The following is a 20591-nucleotide window of genomic DNA, read 5'->3' as shown; positions in this document are numbered from 1 at the left end:
AGCCGGGGATCGAACCGGCGCCGCAGAGGCTTCGGCAGGTTCGCAACCCAGCGCTCAACCGCTGCGCCACCGGGGAGGCCCGGATCTACCTGTTTTGCTCCCTACTCTGCCTCTGGTGAATCCTCTCACTCTGCCCCTGTACCTCTGGACTGTACCCCAGTTCTTGTATGCATAGATAAATAAATCTTTTTTTTAAGATGAAATTTATTTATCTGTCTTTTTTTTTTTTTAAGATTTATTTATTTATTTATACAAGCACTGGGTACAGTCAGAAGCGCGGGAGGGCAAGAGAATTCACCAGAGTCAGAGTGGAAAGCAGAGCAGGCAGACTGACGAAGTACACTGCCGAGGGAAGCAGCGGGCAGCAGGAGAGGTCTGCGCGCCATGTGGGACCCTCGCCCGGCAGCCAGGGATCCAACCGGCGCTGCAGAGGCTGCGGGCAGCTTTGCAACCCAGCGCTCAACCGCTGCGCCACCGGGGAAGCCCGATAAATAAATCCTTTTAAAAGGGGAGGGGCTGGATTTGGGGATTGTGGTATCTGCAAAGACATAGGGGCTATAGAGAGAAGGAAGGGGGAGGAATCCCCTGAGTTCTAGAAAAAGCCAATTTGGATTGCAGTGGTGTGACAGATCGGGGACATGCCTAGGAAGCCCCAGACCTCTTCCTTCGCTGTCCCCCATCTGCTCCATCTCCCTCTCTACCCAGGAAGAGGATACTTATGGCCACAGGCCTGTCCTACCACCCCCCAACCACTGTTGGTTGGAGTGGGTGGGTGTGAGCGGTGGGGGAGAAGAAACCCACAATCCAATTCCCTGCTCCATTTAGGCTCCACAATTAAAGGCAATTACTCTGCAGTTCTCTAATCAAACGCTCCTGGCCAAGCTGAGCTGCCAGCCGGGCAGCCATGTGTAGCTCCCACAGCCGGAGGGAGAGTGGAACAAAGTCATGTGGCTCTCTGCTCCCACTGTGTGGGGTTGAGCCTGTGTGGGGGTGTGCCCTTCTGCCCCCAGCACAGGGAGCAAGGGGCGAACACACAGAACAGGGCCAATGTGGCGGGAAGTGGGTCAGAGCTATGTTGTGTGGAGTGCACCATCACCCCCCAGGCAGCTGCCCCGTGGACGTGCGGACGTGCCTGCTCATAGAATCTGCACTCACTGTGTGTGTTCCTGGGGACTGTCCCTGGCACAGTTGCAAGCGTGTGTTACCACATGCTGGCTACTATAGCACATGTCCAAGTCGGGGCCTGGTGTATTTGTGTCCCAGGAATGCAGGGGTTTGACCCACCGGAGGGCTTGTTACGGATGCTTCACCTGTTACACAGAGGCAGAGGAGCAACCCAGGACCTGGAGTGCTGAGCTGCAGGTTCCAATCCCCTAACTCACTCTGCGCCCTTAGCCTCACTGTCCCCATCTGTAAAATAGGATGGCTGGACTAGAGGAGTCTCTAAGGCTTTTGTTTGACGCCACACACTGCCAGTGATTGCTAAGCACTTCTGTTCCAGAGGCTCCTCCCTGGCCATGGGGGAGAAATGAGTCAAGATGGAGCAGTGACATCCTGAGGAAGGGGCCGAAGTAGGCCGAGACTGGAGAGCTTACCTTTCCAGCCCTGGGCTGTCTCTTTGGCCTGTTGCAGGGTGGGAGTGGGAGCCTGGAAGGGTGATTTCCCTGCACAGCTTCTTCCTCACTCATCTTACCCAGTGCCGCTTTGGCTTTGCCAGGGACCCAGACGCGCTTCAGCCAGGAGCCAGCCGACCAGACTGTGGTGGCTGGGCAGCGGGCCGTGCTCCCCTGTGTGCTCCTCAACTATTCGGGGATCGTGCAATGGACCAAGGATGGGCTGGCGCTGGGCATGGGTCAGGGCCTCAAAGGTGAGTAGGGCGCCGAGCCAGCCCAGCATGCAGACTGTCCCATCTTTGCTCCCCTTGCCTATGGCATCCACCCCACACTCAACACCCCTGTACTTCTCACACTCCTTCCCTGCGCTCCAGCCTCTCCCATTGTATGTGTTCAATATCTCCACTGCTTCCCCCCACCCCCCACCCCATACCTCTGCCTTTCCTCCTGACCATGGACTGGCTCAAGGAAGGCAACAGAACACTTAAGAAATCCAGGGAAAACCAGGAAAATGAATAACTATAAGAAAGTGAAAATCAAAATGAACAAAAAACTATGAACCAGAGACACTTTTAGGGGGGCGGGGGCGGGAGGGGAGGGATTGGGGTCAGAATGGGGGGGCTGCAATTGTATGGGGAATATAACAATAAAATTTAAAAAAAAAAAAAAAAGAAATCCAGGGAAAATAAGAGACCTTCACACAAGAGACCTTCAAACAGACAGACATACCAGGAGAGGAGCTGCAGGCAGACAGGCGACACAGGGGGTGCTGGGAGAGGGGTCTCCTGAAAGAACAGGAGAGCACAGCCCCTTCTGTGTTACCGGGTTTCATGCCTGCTGGCCTTGCTCCAGCCTTTCCTGCCCCTGCCCAGGCCATATCTGCTCAGAAGCCAAGAACTCCTTTTAGTATCAGCCAGGGCACTTATTTATTAATTCATTTAACAGGCCTCTGTGAAACACTATGTAGCCAGTGCAGAAGTGAGTCCTTAAAAAAAAAAGGACAACAAAAACCCAATCTCCTATGTTCCCAAACAAGTAAAGATACTTTTTGGAAAGGGCACCTGGCAGAGTGGATGAGTTAGGACACCTGAGGTCTAGCCCTGCCCCCCTACCTACCAGGGGTGACCTCAGGAAAGCCACTTCACCCGCGGGGCCTTGGTTGACTCGTGTGTTACAGACACCGGCCTGCCTGCCTGCAAGTGGCGTTGTGAGTTGTGGACCAAATAAAAGAATACACTTTGTAAAAACACATTGTTCACTGTAGAACAGGAGCATGATTGAAGTACAGGAAGGATTATATATTTTTATTCTTATTGTCCAGGGTGGGTGGGAGGTTAGATTATTTGCTATTTCCATATCTTAGTACAAGTAGAGGGAATTTGTCTGTATAATCTGGGTAAAGGAAAGAGATGAATCTGGTGGGTCTATTGATAGAAAGAGAAAGAAACTAGGAGAGAGAGCAATCAATAGATATGGAGTGAGAAGAATCGATAGCCTTTGGACAGAGGGAGGTAATGGGAGGGAACGGATGGTGGGGAAGGAGTAGGAGTGCAGGGGTGTGAGGGTTGCAGAGAGCCTGGAGGAAGGAGGGCTCTGGAAACTGACTTGGGGGCTCAGAGGGCCCCCTGCCACGACATGGCTTTCATGAGACAGGGTTAAGGGAGCTGGCAGAGAGCTGGCAGGACCCCACTCGTCCATTCTGCCCTTGGTGAGGGAGAGCCCTGTGGCCTGCCCCCAGCTCCCTCTGGCCCATGAGCTCACCGTCTGTGCTGCATGCCCTATATTTTCTAGCACCCACACACCCTCCCTCTCTCTCCCTCTCCTTTCCTCCCTGCTGTCTGCCTCCCCCCTCCCTTCTTTCCTATTATTATGAGAGACATTTGTCTGCAAACAGCTTTGGCGATTTCATCTGCTCTTGTTTATTTCCCCCTGCCCCCCACCACCACTCGCTCCTCCCTCCAGCTGTAAGGCTCCCAGCCTCACAGAAGGAGGCTGTGACACCGGAGGGTCTGTACCTGGGACTGCCCGTGGGGTCCCAGAACAGGGTGGAGGGAGGAGTGAGTGCTGCCTGCGAGGCTGAGAAGTGGGGAGAGGATGTGCCCTGGGGGCTGATTCTAAGATGAGGGCAGCTCCACTTTCTGTCTCTGCAGCCTGGCCAAGGTACCGGGTCGTGGGCTCTGCGGATGCCGGGCAATACAACCTGGAGATCACGGACGCCGAGCTCTCTGACGATGCCTCCTACGAGTGCCAGGCCACGGAGGCTGCCCTGCGCTCCCGGAGAGCGAAGCTCACAGTACTCAGTAATGACCCAGCCCAGAGGGCACCCTCCTTCCTGGCTCTCTCCAGCACCTGGCAGCCCTCTCTTTCTCCAGTTACCTCTTTTATTCTCCCTCTCTTTTTCAGGGCCCACTAATCCCTCTGTCTCCTCAGTTTTCCCTCCTAATACCTTTTTATAACCTTCTTCCAAAGCCAAGTCCAGAGAGAAGGGAGCAGAGCAGACTCATGGGCATTAAGTGGTGGGTTGGTGGGCTGTGTGAGGGCTGGCATCCTCTTTGCGCCAAAGACTGGGCTCTGCCTTCTGGACACACAGCTCCCCCAGAGTGGAAGGGAGTTGACATGATGGGGACCTGGTCCCCCACTTTCTCAGCCTCTTCCCCCACAGCTGTCCTGAGGCCCAGACATTGCCCCTTTTGCTCCTCACGCACTCCCCTTTGCTGCCTCCTTTCCTCCCTCATCAGCTCCCCTCCTCCTGGGATTCACCTTGGGAACAGAGGAGCAGGACTGGAAGGAAGGGCCTCAAGGGCTGAGACCTGGGGGATTTAGGGGTGTGGGTGCGGTCCAGGCTGGAGGTCAAGCTCCAGGCTGCTGCCCACAGGCACAGAGCAGATACGGCTATGTGGTACCACCTGGGGCCACTGGCACAGCGAGAGAATTGCCTGGGGGTACAGAGCAGCGGTGAGACCTGAGGCATGCTCCTCAACTCGGTCCTGCTCCTCAACTCTCCTACCTCTTCCATGCCCCTCATCCGTTGGCACCTCTGGCTCCATTAGTCTTTCTGGCTCCCTCAAGCTCTGCTACTCTCCCTGGGCCTGTCTGCTTATGGACCTCTCTCTAGCCTTTTGTCATCAACTCTCCCTTTCTTTCTGCCGCCATTTGACCTGTCCTGTCCTCTCTCTTTTTCCTCCCCAAACCTGGTCCACGGAAGTGGGACATATCCATGGGAGGGATGTGGAGAGGAGCTAGGAGCTGAGATGCACATGGATACAAGTTTTTTGGGGGGTGAGGAGGGGAGCAGAGAATGTGACAAGTGTCTGGAAGAGGCCTGGACTGGGAGTCAGGCAATCTGACTGTTCGGGCACCATCTCCTGAAGAAGTCACGACCCTGGATGTCAGTTTTCTCACTGGCAATGTGGCATAATGGTGCCAGTCGTTTCTAGCAGCTGCCCCTTGCCACTCTCTGAGCGGGGATCTGTACACTGTGAAGGTCTGGGAAAATGTGCGGTGCCAAAATGAGTACAGATTGGACACCCAGTTCTGTGGTGTCAATGGCCCTCGAGGACCAGGACTCGAGGCCTGTGGCGGACTTGTTTTTCCTCCCTGGTGAGGACAGCATAGGAAGAACTAGCAGAAGCAGGATGTAGGTTTGGGATGCGCAGATGCCTAGACATGATGGCACTCAATGGCCATCGAAGGTGTTTGAGGAAGGAAGCTGCTCTCTAGAGAAAAATAACTTGGCCTCAGTGAGTCCACGTGAGAGTGCTGTCACCTACCCACCTATGTGGCTGCCCCGGGCAGAAGTTGCTGAGGGAGGGGAGTGTCAAGAGCCTGGAGGAGCCACTTCCTGTCCCGTGGTCCCTTGAGCTGCACTCAAGCCCTGAGATGCCTAGCCCTTTCCTAGCTGCATCGGCCAGCCTTGAGCAATGATGGGTGATAGCACAAGTTAAATGGGACAGGCTGGGAAAATGATGGATGGGGGCTGGGAAGCCATGCCAGCTACAGACCTTGGGGGAAGCCACCACAGGAGCAATGGATATAGTGATTGTAAGTTAGGGGGTCAGGGTGACCCACCCTGCCAAGGGGTGCAGAAGCAAAAGAAGGGGTGCCATTAGGGGCAGGGGTTTTGGTCTTCGGGGCAGTTGGACTGACTTTGTTCTGCTTTTCCCCCTCAGTCCCCCCAGAAGACACCAGGATTGATGATGGGCCTGTAATTCTGCTGCAGGCCGGCACCCCCCACAACCTCACCTGCCGAGCCTTCAATGCCAAGCCTGCTGCCACCATCATCTGGTTCCGGGACGGGACACAGCAGGAGGGCGCTGTGGCCAGCACGGTGAGGTCCACCTCTCCTCAAGCTTCTCTTGGGCCTCACCCCAAGTTTCCTTTTCTTTCCCACTTGTGTTTAGCCATGAGCTCAGGGAAGCAGATGTGACAAGGGGCCTTAGAAGTCATCTGGTCTAGTCCTCACCTTATACAATTTGCTAAAATTGAGGCCTAGAGAAAAGAAATGAGTTCCCACATTCACAGTGCCATTTAGTAGCCGAGCAGAGTCTAAGAATAATACTGCTAATAGCAGCATTGATTAAGCTTCTACAGTATGCACTATGCATCCTAAGCTCTGCATGGACAGTCTCAATTCCCATCAGAGTTTCATAAGGCAGAAGTTATTTCTGACTTACAGAGGGAGCTGACGGTCAGAGAGGTGAGTGTTTGCCTGAGGTCACACAGCTGGCACGGAGCAGAGCTGGGGTTGACACCTGAGTCAGACTGCGCCCTCTCTCTACAGGGCACATTGTCCCAGCTGTCAGTGAGGCAAGGAGCACTGTGTACATTTTACAGATGAGGAACCTGTGCTGAGAAAGACATCAAGTGATCTGCCCAGGGTCATGTGTGAAGTTGACGGTGGACCTAGAATTAGAATTCAGCTCTCCTGTTCGGGTTCCATCTGCTAGTGTGAGCAAACGTATGTGTGTACCCAGCCTCTTGCCAGGTGTTGCAGAGAGCTGCTCACCTGTAGGGAGAGCAATGGCTCACCTGTGATCACAGGCTGCAATCTCAGAGATTAAATCTGTCCTTGACATGCTGTGTGACCTTGAACAGTGCACTTCTCTGTGGCTTTAGTGTCACCATTTGAGAAATAAGAATTTGGCCTCGGTGGTGCTTTACCCTTTTCACACCTAGAAAGCTGTTATTTTTTTCTCTAGGGTTGCATGTTTTGCAATATTTTGGCTAAACCAAACAAGCTGACTTGTTAGTGGCCATTTGTTATCCACCCCCCTTTTTATATTCAGTAAAGATGATGGGGCTTTGAAGCAGCACAAGGGAGCAGCGTACTGCATCGAGCCAGTACATCCCAATCTAGCAGGCACCTGTGTATTGCTGTCACATTGTGGGCCTTATTTTGGTTATTAGGATGAGTTTCCTTAGTCAGTTTGCAATTCGGAAATAGTTCAATGGCTCCTTTGACTATATTTGGGGCCTCAGGTTGGCTACCACTAAGCCAGTGTGAGACTTTGATACTGGGTCCCTTCTCTGCCTTCAAGGATTTATGGTCTAGCAGGGGAGACTCAACACTGGCATTCTGACACAGGTGCCCAAGAGATTTAGGCTGGGCATGAAGACCCTCTGACCTTGGGCATGTCCAGGCTGGAAGAGTCCTGAGGGCTGAGAGGCCAAGGCAGACTCTCCAGAAGAGGAGGGACTTGATCTGGACCCAGATAATTCCAGGAATGAGACTCAAAACCTTGGGGGAAAACTGGAAAACACAGAGAGTGGACTCTGATGTAAACTGTGGACTTTTGTTATAATAATGTGCTGATATTGGTTCATTGTTTGTAACCCATGCATCACACTAACACATCAAGTTGATTAATAGTACGGAAGTGCTAGGGGTGGGGAGAGCATACAGAAACTCTATTTTCTACTCAATTTTTCTGCAAACTTAAAACTTCTCTAAAAAATAAGGTCTATTAAAAACAAAACCAAATCTGGGGAAGAGGCTGGGCAAGGGGAGGGGCTGATTATCAGGTCAAAGTGTAACAGGGTGGTCCCCAGGAAAGGGGGAGGTTCCCTGCCCCACCCAAGGGAGGGTGGAGCTGAGCAGGAAGAGGAGAAGCAGAAGAAGAGACTGAGGAAGGAAGCAGGATGGAGCCAGGAGACCTGGAGGAGGCGCATGGAGCCTAGAGATATGTGAAGAAACTGCGCTTGTCTTTTGGTCGTGGACTGGGTGACACAGATGTGGGTGAGACCCGTGGGGAGGTGACAATGGCAGCTTTTATCTTGATGTTGATTTTGCTCTTTTCCTTCCGGGCTTGTCTGGTTATTTCTGACCCTTTGCTGTGGGTCCCCACTGGAAGATGCTTTAGACTTGTGGCAGGCTTTGGGGCCTTGTTCTGGGCCAATCCCATTTGGATGGACTTTTACCCACGGGGACGGGTAACTTTGGGTGCTTCACTTAGAAACTAGACTCTTTGCCTTACCTGTATTGTTTCCTAGTTGTATTACAGTTCCTTCCCATTAAAGTCTCCTATGTTTTGTGCTGATGCGGCGGATGGCAGAACCCATTTAGAATAGGCAGGTTTGCAGGGTTTGGGCTGACCCTCTCCCTGTCCTAAATCTTCGTGGTCGCCAAATCTGTTGTGTCCCCTCGTGGGTAAAAGTCCATCCAAATGGGATTGGCCCAGAGCAAGGCCCCAAAGCCTGTCACGAGTCTAAAGCACCTTCCAGTGGGGACCCACAGCAAAGGGTCAGAAACAATCAGACAAGCCCAGAAGGAAAAGAGCAAAATCAACATCAAGATAAAAGCTGCCATTGTCACCTCCCCACGGGTCTCACCCACATCTGTGTCACCCAGTCCACGACCAAAAGACAAGCGCAGTTTCTTCACATATCTCTAGGCTCCATGCGCCTCCTCCAGGTCTCCTGGCTCCATCCTGCTTCCTTCCTCAGTCTCTTCTTCTGCTTCTCCTCTTCCTGCTCAGCTCCACCCTCCCTTGGGTGGGGCAGGGAACCTCCCCCTTTCCTGGGGACCACCCTGTTACAAAAGTGCCCTTCAGGGCCTCCCTGGTGGCACAAAGAGTTAAGACTCAGCACTATGAAGCTATCTGTAGCCACTGCAGCATGAGTTTGATCCCCAACCAGGGAGCTACCACATGGCACGGCAGACCTCTTCTGTCTAGCCTGCTGCTCCCCTCAGCAGTGTATTTCAGTCAGTCTGCTTGTTCTGCTCCCCACTCTGCCTCTGGTGAATCCTCTCACAGCTCCCGCACCTCTGGCTTGTACCTCGGTTCTTGTATGCATAAATAAATAAATCCTTAAAAAAAAGTGTCCTTCAGTGCAAGTCCAGTAAATCTGACAGCAGAGTAGAAGCTTTTAACTTGACCTGTGCCCCATCCTCGCCCCCACAGGAACTGCTGAAGGATGGGAAGAGGGAGACCACTGTCAGCCAGCTGCTCATCAACCCCACAGACCTGGACATCGGGCGTGTCTTCACGTGTCGCAGCGTGAATGAGGCCATCCCGACTGGCAAGGAGACGTCCATTGAGCTGGATGTCCACCGTGAGCAGGGGCCTGGGGAGGAGCTGAGGGGTGGTGGAAGGGTGGGCAGCACCACAGCACCTTTGAGAAGCACGGAAGAGTCTCCCCGAGGCTTCAGCAGCTCCGGCACATGAAAGCCAGCATGTGATTTTGGGCAACGACTTCATCTCTCTGAGCCTCAGTTTGCAATTCTATATACTTGCAGAAAATAAAATTTGCAGGACTTACCACTATCCAAAATTTGAAACCTGACGCTATTTGGAGGCGAAACTTGAACCAAGGCTCTTGGAGTTTTTATTTAGCCCACTTACTGTAACTAGTCACGTTTCTCTGCGAGTGTGTTAATGTGGGTAACTCTGGGGTGTTGCCGGGGGTCTTTTTTACATAGTAAACAGTCTATGCACACCGTTACCTTTCTAAAATTTGGGGGGGGGGAATCCAAATTCTGAAAGACAACTAGCTCCAAAGTCTCCAGATAAGGGGGGTGGCGCTGTACCTGCTTTATTAAATGAGACACAGTGTAAGAGCATGGAGTGAATAGTTTGCTACTGGTAGGTGCTGAATAAATCCCCTCCACCTAAGGAAGGTGGGCGATGCCCCACCCGGTCCTTCAGTGAACCAAGCGAGCCCACACTGACGCCTAGTGGCCGCAGTGGGGCATCACACCCACTGGTAACTCCCTCGGCTTCTTCCTGGGTCTTCACCCGAGCGCGCCCCCTAGAGGCTCTCCAGGGTAGAAGGCAGGAAGAGGGCTGATTTGTCGGAGCTGGTGCACGCGAACTCAAATTCCCAGATCACCGCACAGTGGTGAGGGCAGTGACTGGAGAGAAAAAGAAAGAGAAAATGAGAGAAAAAGAAACTCGAGGGATAGAAAAGCCCCTGACTTACTGTCCCTGCTTTGCAGACCCTCCTACGGTGACCTTGTCCATTGAGCCACAGACGGTGCAGGAGGGCGAGCGTGTCGTCTTCACGTGCCAGGCCACGGCCAACCCCGAAATCCTGGGCTACAGGTGCGGGGTGGGGTGGGGAGCACCCTGGAGAGACACAGAAGAGGCCCTGGAGTCAGGAGCACCGCGGGTCCAGGGCGGGCAGTGCCGCTGCCTGCGGGGAGGGGTCAGGCCTGAGCCCCTCTGTGTTGCCCCTCCCCCAGGTGGGCCAAAGGGGGCTTCTTGATTGAAGATGCCCATGAGAGTCGCTACGAGACCAATGTTGATTATTCCTTCTTCACGGAGCCTGTGTCCTGTGAGGTCCACAACAAAGTGGGGAGCACCAACGTCAGCACCTTAGTGAACGTGCACTGTGAGTTCTGCCAGGGCTGGGCTGGCCGCGCAGGACCTGTGGGGGGCCGGGCACCGCGGGTAGGCAGGAGCGCAGAGCAGGAGGAAGGGAGGCGGCAGACTGAACCCCATGCCTGCAGACGCCAGCTATTTGTTCCCTTCCACCACAGTTGCTCCTCGGATCGTGGTTGATCCCAAACCCACGACCACAGACATTGGCTCTGATGTGACCCTCACCTGTGTCTGGGTTGGAAATCCCCCCCTTACCCTCACCTGGACCAAAAAGGACTCAAACATGGTAAGTCACTTCTGCGCGTCCTGTGTGCTGGGAGCATGGCCCCTGGGGGCAGGTGGCAGGGGAGGGCATGGCTTTCTTCAAGTTGAACCTGGGATGTTTGTAGTGTCTTGGGATTTGAAGAGAAACAGTGCTTGCAGTCACCCCTCCAGTGGCCAGTCCAGTGGTGGTTGGGGGGGGGCAAGCTGTGGGTGGGAGGAGGGCAGCGGCTGGAGGCTGAGCAGCTGCAGGGGCAGGAGACCCCTCAGGAGTGCTTCCTGCTGGAGAGGCAGGGGTTCACTAGAGAACTGTGAATTCTGCAGCTGGATACAGAAGTCCCTTAGCTAGTTCAGGCCAAAACCATGGGAGGAGGGGTTTTAGAGCTAGCTTCTTTGGCAAGGAAAGTTCTAGAACAGAGCATCAGAAGGTGTCGCTGCAGTTTTACCTGCTTCCCTGGCCACCATCATCTCTGCCCACTCTCTCAAAGGTGGTGGTTTAAATGGGGTTGACCACACAGACTTGGGGCCTGTTTCCCTTCCGGGAATTCACTGTGGCCCTTCCTGCTTTCTTTCCAATGCCTCCGGTGTGGGGCCCACACGGACCTAGGGGCCCAGGCCTCCTGGCTCCCCACCCGAGGCTGCTCTCTCTGCCCAGGTCCTGAGTAACAGTAACCAGCTGCTGTTGAAGTCGGTGACCCAGGCAGACGCGGGCACCTACACCTGCCGGGCCATCGTGCCTCGGATTGGGGTGGCTGAGCGGGAGGTGCCACTTTACGTGAACGGTGAGTGTCCTGAGAGGGGCTGGGGCAGGGTGGGTGTGTGGCTCCAACTGGCCCCGACTGTGTCTTCTGCTCGCAGGGCCCCCCATCATCTCCAGCGAGGCGGTGCAGTATGCTGTGAGGGGTGATGGAGGCAAGGTGGAGTGTTTCATCGGGAGCACGCCACCCCCGGACCGCATCGTGAGTGCAGACGCGGACCTGGGGTCTGGGGGCCCTGGCCGCCCGCTTCTCCACCCAGCTGCACTCCACCTGCTCTCTCTACCTCCCGTCCATCTGCTGTCCCTTTCTTTTTTTGACACTTCTCTCTTCCTTTGACTTTTTTATCCCTCTGTCCCCTCCCTGCTCAAATGCCACCTCCTCCCTTACTTATCTTGTGACCCTGAGCAAAGTAGCTTTTCCTCACCCATGAAGTGGGTGTGCCTCACAGGTTGCTGGAAGGTGGTTGCAGCCACAGCTGTAGGGGGCTGGCCGAGCCCCCCCAATTCATTGTTGGCTCCCCTTGGCTGACACTCTTGCTCCCTCTTCTCGATCATCTTCCTTCCCTTTCCCCAGTCTCCTAATCTTTTCTAGGTCTTTCCTCTTCCCGCTCCCCCCAACTTGCTCCACCCAGTCCACACTTCTCTCCTTTCTCCCACCTCCTCTGCCAGTCCCCTCACCATCCTCCTCCCCCCTCCTTTCTCCTCTCCCCCACACCATGAGCTATTAATTCCTTCCGTGGCCATTAACCGTCAAACCCCTCATCACATTTAATGACCATTTGGCTAACTCCAGGGCTGCCCAGGGACACTTCATTACCACGGCCGCCCAGGCAGCAGGCAGATGGGCTCCCGGGGGCCTCTCCTCGCAGGACTGGGAGGATTGATCCCTGGACTAGAGCCAGTTCTCAGCTGCTCCCCTCCCTTGGGCTCCACTCTGAGGGAGGGGGCACAAAGAGGGGGATGCCAGCCTGGGAAGTCAGGGTGATCGAGCCTGTGGTATACCTGTGGCAAGAGCATACAGCAAGTGGGCCAGGTGGGCATCTGTGGGTTGGCGAGAGGTCAGGCTGAAGACTGAGTTATGTTTAGTCAGAATCTCAGCCCGTCCATGCTGGAGGGGCCCTGAGCACCATATAGTTCAAGCCTCATCCTTTCATTTAACAGAGGTCCGGAGAGGGGAGGACGTACGTACCACACAGGGACTCGCAGGCAAGCCCTTACATATTTAACTGCCTGTCCAGGGCTTTTTCTCCCTCACCCAGGGTTCCCAAATGTGGAATCATTGGATCAGCTGCAGCCACAGCTGATCAGTCACACTGGATCATTATAAAAACAGAGATTCCTGCACTTCTTTTTTTTTTTTTTTTAAGATTTATTCATTTATGCATACAAGAGCTGGGGTACAGGCCAGAGACGCAGGGGGTGAAAGGATTCACCAGAGACAGAGTGGGGAGCAAAATAGGCAGACTGACCGAAGTACACTGCTGAGGGGAGCAGCGGGGAGACAGGAGAGGTCTGCTATGCCATGTGGGTTGCTCCCTGGCCGGCCAGGAATCGAACTCATGCTTGAGAGGCTGCAGATTGCTTCATAGTGTGGTGCTCAACCCCTTGCGCCACCAGGGAGGCCCCCACTTCTTTTATTTTTAGGAGATAAGTCCTGAGAATCTATATTTTATAGAATGTCCTTAGACATTTGGGAGCCACTGCTTCTGCTAGACTGGAAGTTGAGTGCCAAGGTTTTGGCAGTAGTTGTGACTGTTGGTCTGTTTCAGTCTGGGCTCAGGCAAGGGTGCCATGAAGGTGAGGCCTGCCCTTTCCTTACCCCTTCCTCCTCCCCTCTCCAGGCCTGGGCATGGAAAGAGAACTTCCTGGAGGTGGGGACCCTGGAACGCTACACAGTGGAGAGGACTAACTCGGGCAGTGGGGTGCTGTCCACGCTCACAATCAACAACGTCATGGAGGCCGACTTCCAGACCCACTACAACTGCACTGCCTGGAACAGCTTTGGGCCAGGCACGGCCATCATCCAGCTGGAAGAGCGAGGTGACGGGTGCACCGCCATGTAACGGGGTACAGAGCAGTGGGGTGCTGCTCCCCTCTCCTGGGGCAGAGCTCACACGAGGCAGCTCCCACCAGCTCCCACCAGTGCCTGGCCTTGGTGCTGAGCTGGGGAAACCCGCTCACTGTTCTAGACGTTTACAGATCATCTGCTCTGACTTGGCCTGCGCACAGGCTGCAGGGACACCACGTAGTCCTTGCCCCCTAAGGACGGGCAGCTTAGTGGGGACACTCAGAGTGGCAGCAGTAGCTTCACGTGGAGACAAGTCAAACGGTCTGTGAAAGGGAGGAGCGCCACCCGCCTTTCTGGGCTTTGTGACGATTAAACGAGAGAATATTTATAGAACACCTGGCGTACAGCCAGCGCCCAGTAAGTCTTGGCTCCCCCACCTCTTCACAGCTCCTTAGTCTAGTAGGGGAGACACGTGCCCTCCCTCAGGCCCCTCCAGCCTGATAAGAGCGCCCACACCTTCCGCTTCCCAAGTCTGATAAGAGGAAGAGACATGCTTTTTTTTTTTTTTTTTTAGAAAAGCCATTTGACCAGGGAGAAGGGACAAATAACTGGGATCCATCATCCATTCAGTCTTAGTTGAGAATGCCAGCAGGGGGGTGGTGGGAAGAGCAGAGTAAGGCAGGACGCTGCGGGAGAGGCTTTCTGGAAGGAAGAGGCTTGTGTGGATCTGCTCAAGGAGCACTGCCAGGAAGAGAGGAAGCTGGAGGCAGGTTTTCAGTGCTTCTCTTCTGGGGAGCAGGGGCCGCTTGGGAGGACTGTTTGAGGCCTGAGTGGGTAGATGCAGACAGGGAAGGCACATGGTTGTAGATGGGGAAGGCTGTGAAAAGGGTTGGGACACAGGTGGCAGAAAGGTTGTGGAGCCAGTAGACCTCAGAGAAGCTGAGGAAGAAGTCTAGCCTCGCAGGCAGGAGGGGCTGGGAAGGGACCACAGACCACCAAGGCAAGTCCAGTTATGCTCTGGCTGCAGGGAAGACTCGTGACCATGACCCCAGCTCTAATCAGGCTGAAACTCGGGCCTGAACCAAACGCAGGGCAGCCCGTCCTTTCACACCCAGCTCTGGCCTGACCCAGCACTGGCCGCAGCTCCGCTGAAACATGGCCCTTACACAGTCCAGGGAGGCCAGAAGAGCTGGTGGTGGCCTAAGTGTCAGCACTGAGCTCAGGTCCACGCGTGACTCCATCCTCACCCCTGCCCCTTTCCTCCTCTCCTCTGAAGAGGTGTTACCTGTGGGTATCATCGCCGGGGCCACCATCGGTGCGGGCATTCTGCTCATCTTCTTCTTCATCGCCCTGGTGTTCTTCCTCTACCGGCGCCGCAAAGGCAGTAAGTACGGCACCCTCTCCTTCCAGGATCCCCACAGTAGTGACTGGGGAGGCTGGGGGTTGGTCAGGTGCGCTCCCAAGCCCCAGTGGGTCCAGAAGCAGCCACCACAGGGCTGGCACAAACGTCCAGGCTGCTTCCCTGTGCCAGGCCGCAAGGATGTCACCCTGAGGAAGCTGGACATCAAGGTGGAGACAGTGAACCGAGAGCCGCTAACCATGCACTCTGACCGGGAAGACGACACTGCCAGCGTCTCCACAGCCACCCGAGTCATGAAGGCCATCTACTCAGTGAGTGTCCTGTCGTCCTGGCTCACCTCACCCCTGTCCTCAATTACTGTCACTCTCCTCCCTCTGTCAGCCTCCCATGGTCCTTACACACACGTGCACACACAGGTGCACAGCACACACTCATGCATGCATGCATGTACCATCTCGTGCATGTGCTCGCCCTCACACACGTGTACCACATGTGCAGTCTCACATGTGTGCACACACTTGCACCCCAACTTATCACTCAGTTTCTCCTCCAGCAAAGGATAGGAGGGTGGGAGGGTTCCCATAATCTTCCTTCACCCCATGCTTTCCCTACCGAGTCAATGCTGGAAACCCCTAGAAGTTTTCTGGTGCCTCTCCACTATGATGAGGACACATAGCCCCAGAGGGCCAGCAGCACAGCAAGGCCACATTGCACATCAGCAGCAAAACTGGGGCTGGAGCCAAATCTCTGGCCTATTCCCACCACATCCCACAGCCCCTGCAGGGACAGGACAGAAATCAAGCCTGCCCTTGACCCACTGCCTCCGGGCTAGGCCGGGGCTGGCAGGGAAACAGGCAGGCTGTCTCCTGATTCTCTACTCCTGCTGCTCTGCAGTCCTTTAAGGATGATGTCGACCTGAAGCAGGACCTGCGCTGTGATACCATCGACACGCGGGAGGAGTATGAGATGAAGGTGGGAAGGGGAAGCAGGGCTGGCAGGAAAATGGGGTTCCCATGGCCCGCAGGGTGGAGAAGAAGGCAGTTTGGGGAGGAAGGGACGGGAGGTTTAGTGAAGGAACAGAGGAGGTGGAGAGGCACTGGCTGGAAGACAGACCAGGGCCAGGGGAAGAGGCCCCGTGGGCCATGATGAGACGTGGCACATCCCCCGGGGGCTCCTTCCTCATCCTCTTTTCTCATGTCGTCCAGGACCCCACCAATGGCTACTACAATGTGCGTGCCCACGAGGACCGCCCGTCTTCCAGGGCAGTGCTCTATGCTGACTACCGTGCCCCCGGCCCTGCCCGCTTCGACGGCCGCCCCTCCTCCCGTCTCTCCCACTCCAGCGGCTACGCCCAGCTCAACACCTACAGCCGGGCCCCGGCCTCTGACTACGGCCCTGAGCCCACACCCCCCGGTCCTGCTGCCCCAGCTGGCGCTGACACCACCAGCCAGCTGTCCTACGAGAACTATGAGAAGTTCAACTCCCATCCCTTCCCCGGGGCAGCAGGGTACCCCACCTACCGACTGGGCTACCCCCAGGCCCCGCCCTCCGGCCTGGAGCGGACCCCTTATGAGGCTTATGACCCCATCGGCAAGTATGCCACAGCCACACGGTTCTCTTACACCTCCCAGCACTCGGACTACGGCCAGCGGTTCCAGCAGCGCATGCAGACTCACGTGTAGGGCCGAGCCTGGACGGGCATCTCTGCGGGCAGAGGAGAAGGCTCTCACAGCTTTCCCTGATATTCAGGGGCATTGCTCCTCACTCCTGCCCTGGACCAGCCTTCCTCGTCCTGCTGTGGCAGGTGGGGAGCAGGTCTCCCGGAAACACCCCTTCCTGAGGATGGTGCTGTGTGTGCACCCCACCTCCTGGGCCTGCCCTTCCCTCTTCTTCGGGAGGATGTGTCTCTTCTGACCTGTGTTGTCACCTGGCCCGGCATGGGGACAGGAGGCGAAGGTTGTGGAGAGCAGAGGGGGCAATTTTTAGCATTCCCTTTCTACCCCACCCCTCTGGTCTCCTGTAAGTGGACAAGGGGTGGTGCGAGATGTGTGGGCTCGGGCCTGGGGGACGGACGGTGTGTGGTGGCTCTGGCACAGACAGATGGAAGCAGGAAGGCCCGGCAGGCCTTTGGCCGACTAATTCATGCTCTAGGTGTGTCTCCCTCTTTGGGACTGCAGAGCGACCCTGGCTTTATTTCAGCTGTCTAAGGCAGCACTGAGGCCAGAGCCAAGCTCCATTCAGCTTGGGTTAACGTGCCGGTCATCCTGGCTGCCCACCATGGGCTCCTGTCCCTCACGTGCTGGGGGAGCCAGGTATCTCTGGTCGTGCTGCCTCCTTTCCTTCCCCTTCACGCTGCCCCAGATAAGTTGGGGCGCTGTGGTGAGGAAAGATCAGGAGCCATGTCCCTGTTCACCAGCAAGACAGCAGGATGCTGCACAGTGGTTTCCAGAACCCGTACCAGAGGGACCCCACCCAAGCTCTCTCCTCTCCCTGATCCGCCCCACTCCCTGGCTTTCACTCAAGCCTGCCTGGGAGGGGTGAGGGTGAGGGTGCTATAGGCTATTTCTCAAAGACAGTGAAAAACATTGAAAACCTCATTTGGAAAAAAGAAAAAAAAAAATCCCCCCCAACCAAATGCAAATCTGTGGAAAGGAAAGGATCACCTGTCTTCTCTTACCCGATTCCTAACACCTTCCATTATTCTTCAGCCTCCAAGCACTTTGAATCCACATTTAAACATTTAGGTGGTGAGACCTGTCACCCCATGGGCTCTGAGGATTTAGGGAGGGGGCCTGGCCCCCAGACTCTGCTGCCCTACTCTTGGGTCCATCAGCTGCATGGAGGCCACCTAGCAGGGGCCGTCGGAGATGTTTGCTAGACAGGTTTGAGTTGTTCAGTGTCTTTTTTTTTTTTTTTTTTCCCCCAATCAGATTCCTTCTTCCACTCAGTGCCTTGAGTGTCCAACTTCTGTTGACCGGCCCTGTGTGGGCAGCTGTGCAGAGTGGGCACTTGTGAGTCCCAGACACACTGTCAAGGGTTGCAAGGTTTAGGGGCCAGATGGGTAAGGGGGCCTGGTAAGAGGAAGGCGGCCAGGTGAGGTGTACAGAAGGCACGGCAGCTGCGGCTGCTCCCCCCACGCACATACACACATTCCACATGGCCATGCTCAGCCAGCACCTTCTGACCAAAGAGAACTGGCACTTGCCCTGCTGTGGGCTCCGCTTCCCAAGCAGCAGAGTCTGAAGCCCACGCTCCCTTTTCTGAACCAGCTCAGCTGCTGGAGCGGGGCCTCCATGCGATTCCCAGAACGTGCTTTGCCCTTTCCCGTGGTCACCAGTCATTAGTCATGTTCGCTTTAACGAGTTACATGCTCATCAGCCATGGGCATCTTCCCCCTCGCGATGGGCCCGTGGGGTGACATTCCCACTGTCCTCTCTGGTAAGGACCACCAGTACCCAGGAAGAAAGCTCTGTTGCAGCCTCACGGTGGCCCTGCACCTGCTGCAACCCTTTCTAAGGTCTGACACCACCGGCCGGGCCTCATATTGCACCCCTGTTAGCTGACACCTTCCTGCTGAGTTCTCTTTCTGTGAGCTTAGTAAGAAGTCTTGTTCACAATGTAGGTACCAGTGCAGATAGATTTTGATTATTTTCACAGAGACCAGAAGCCAGGAGTAACCCAAACAGATAAGATCTAAAGATGGTGGCTTTTAAAATAGGAATTTTCCAAAAACATTCATTTTTGTTTAGGATCTGGCCACATTCTCACATTCTCTCCTTTTTCTTTCTTCCTTTTTGGTTATAGTATTGGGGCTGTTCTGTTGAAATGTTGGAGAGGAGGGGCCCAAGGTCACAAGGTAACCCAGCCAATGCCACAGGAACCATTAGTTTTGGGAATCTTAATGCAGAGCTACTGTACTTACTGTTTCTTCACACATAGCCTGGGCCTGGTGATGTCATGCAGGCGCCAGGCAGAGCACGGAGGCAGCAGCCACCATGGTCTCTGCAGCCTGCACTGTGTTCTGACCTGAATCTGAGTTGGGACCTGCCTGTTGGGCCACACGGAACCTGGGGAGTGGCAGGTGGCCTTGGACCTAGATCTCTGCTAAGGCCAGAATCTTCCAGAAAGGTCTTCATGCTCGATGTGGTTGCCTTGGAGACCCTGGTTGCCTTTGATGATGCTTACGGTTTGCTTTAGGAGTTGAGCTGGGAGTCCTGAGATCCAGTGTAAGCTGCTGTTTACCAGGTGGTTTTGGCCTGACCTCTTCACTTTCACTGCCCCCAGTTCTCTGGCCTGCAAGATGCGTGGGGTGGGTCACACAAATCTAGAATTACTATGTTATTGCTGCATTCATTTGGTGAGTGGAGGGGCCTGGTCATGCCTGGCTGGGAGTTGGGAACATAAGTGAGCAGAGTGAGGTATGAGGGAGTTGAAAGTTTCTTCTCTTGAATCTTTCACCATGGCCTCCACCACCTCATAGGGAAGTCATGGATGAATTTCATCTTGGAGCCTCTTGATTCCAAACAGTAACCAGAAGCACACCCTAAACCTCAGTGTGAAATTACTATGGGTTGATTCTTTGGCCTTTCAGTAACTACTGCTCCCCACTCAGAATCATGACATTTCTGAAAGGTGTCTGTGCCAGGGTAGGGTGCATGAGTCTCCACTGCGTGACCGGGCCCCAGCAGTTTCCTCTATGAGGAGAAATGGGAGTAGCCACCTACTTGGTACCCTGCAGCATTCCCAGGGACAGGCCCCATGTACTGAGCAGCTCACTCCTCTGTGAAGGGGTGGGTCTAAAGGGCAGCTGCAAAGGGAAGAGGGCACAGCCATTTTGACAAACTTTGGATCTTTCTTGGAGTTCTTGTGCTTCTGGATGAGCCATCTCTTTCCTCACGGTAGGTCCAGTCTGCACCCTTAAGCTGGACCCCTCCAAGTCCAGCCATAGTTTGCATGACGCCAAACACAAGTCTGAAAGGAGGGTGGGCAGGGACAGGTGTACTGCTGTGCTTACTATTCCAGCTTGGGCTGAGCAAGGTTAGCCTGACCCCAGGTCCAGGCACTGAGCCCTCCCTGTCCCAGCAGTGCTGCTTCCCTCATGGTTGTGGGGTGACCTTCCTGCTCTGAAGATGGAGCACATACCTGGAGTCTCTGGCCTCCTGCACCCTCATTAACCATGGGCACTCTGTCAGGGCCCTTCAAATGGAATTAAGGGCACAGTCCTAGCTCCTTCAAATGGAATTAAGGTCTTGGGTACTTGACCCACATATAGCAATGTGGACCATTCAGGTTTGCAGGAAAACCCACTAAAGTTAAGACCCCAGTTGGACTGAACTGACTTAAAATATGCCTCACTGCCCTGTGGACATCTGTCCCTGACCCTTCTGCTCTACTCCCAAGGCCATGCCAGTCTCAGAAACCCTGGCTTTCCACCATTTAGTGCTGTGCGTCCTGAGTCAGGGCACTGCTCCGTGTCTCTGTGGGCCGATCTGTATGTTGAGGGAGTCATCTGAAAGGCATTAGTGATGCTCCTGACCCTGGGAGGAGGCGGTAACGCAGCACCAAAGTGCACAGACCAAGGGATGTAATTGGAAATGCATTTATTTTTGTGAAGAAGCTATAAAATTAGCATTTAAGTATCCCATTTCCTTCTCCTTTCCTCCCCATGCCACCCTCCCCCCCAACCTTCCATGGTATCATTCCCCTGTCCTGGAGGCCAGCCTGTTTCTGAAAAGCATTGGCCTCACCTTGATCTCCTGGTCCTGGCATTTGG

General features: G+C 54.7%; 1 protein-coding gene across 2 annotated transcripts in view; it reads left to right on the top strand.

Annotated features, from left to right (window-relative positions):
• KIRREL1 (kirre like nephrin family adhesion molecule 1) overlaps nucleotides 1-16626 on the top strand; it is a gene marked incomplete at its 5' end in the record, with an annotated part of 93207 nt that extends 76581 nt beyond the window's left edge. The window contains 14 exons of one of the 2 annotated variants that reach the window (XM_084243058.1): nucleotides 1718-1867; nucleotides 3764-3913; nucleotides 5783-5940; nucleotides 9014-9164; nucleotides 10048-10153; nucleotides 10294-10442; nucleotides 10591-10718; nucleotides 11349-11475; nucleotides 11552-11652; nucleotides 13292-13490; nucleotides 14735-14842; nucleotides 14990-15129; nucleotides 15713-15790; nucleotides 16024-16626. In XM_084243058.1, the coding sequence (XP_084099184.1) occupies nucleotides 1718-1867; nucleotides 3764-3913; nucleotides 5783-5940; nucleotides 9014-9164; nucleotides 10048-10153; nucleotides 10294-10442; nucleotides 10591-10718; nucleotides 11349-11475; nucleotides 11552-11652; nucleotides 13292-13490; nucleotides 14735-14842; nucleotides 14990-15129; nucleotides 15713-15790; nucleotides 16024-16500 (2222 nt within the window). In that variant the 3' untranslated portion in view covers nucleotides 16501-16626. The remainder of the gene's footprint in view (nucleotides 1-1717; nucleotides 1868-3763; nucleotides 3914-5782; nucleotides 5941-9013; nucleotides 9165-10047; nucleotides 10154-10293; nucleotides 10443-10590; nucleotides 10719-11348; nucleotides 11476-11551; nucleotides 11653-13291; nucleotides 13491-14734; nucleotides 14843-14989; nucleotides 15130-15712; nucleotides 15791-16023) is intronic. The other variant, XM_084243059.1, reaches the window with a different exon arrangement.
• Between the last annotated feature and the right edge of the window lie 3965 nt (nucleotides 16627-20591).

The sequence above is a fragment of the Talpa europaea genome (assembly GCF_964194135.1).
Source record: "Talpa europaea genome assembly, chromosome: 9".
In the NCBI taxonomy this organism is placed as follows: Eukaryota; Metazoa; Chordata; class Mammalia; order Eulipotyphla; family Talpidae; genus Talpa; species Talpa europaea.
The sequence above is the reverse complement of the archived record's forward strand: the minus strand, read 5'-3'. Positions and strand labels throughout refer to the sequence as shown.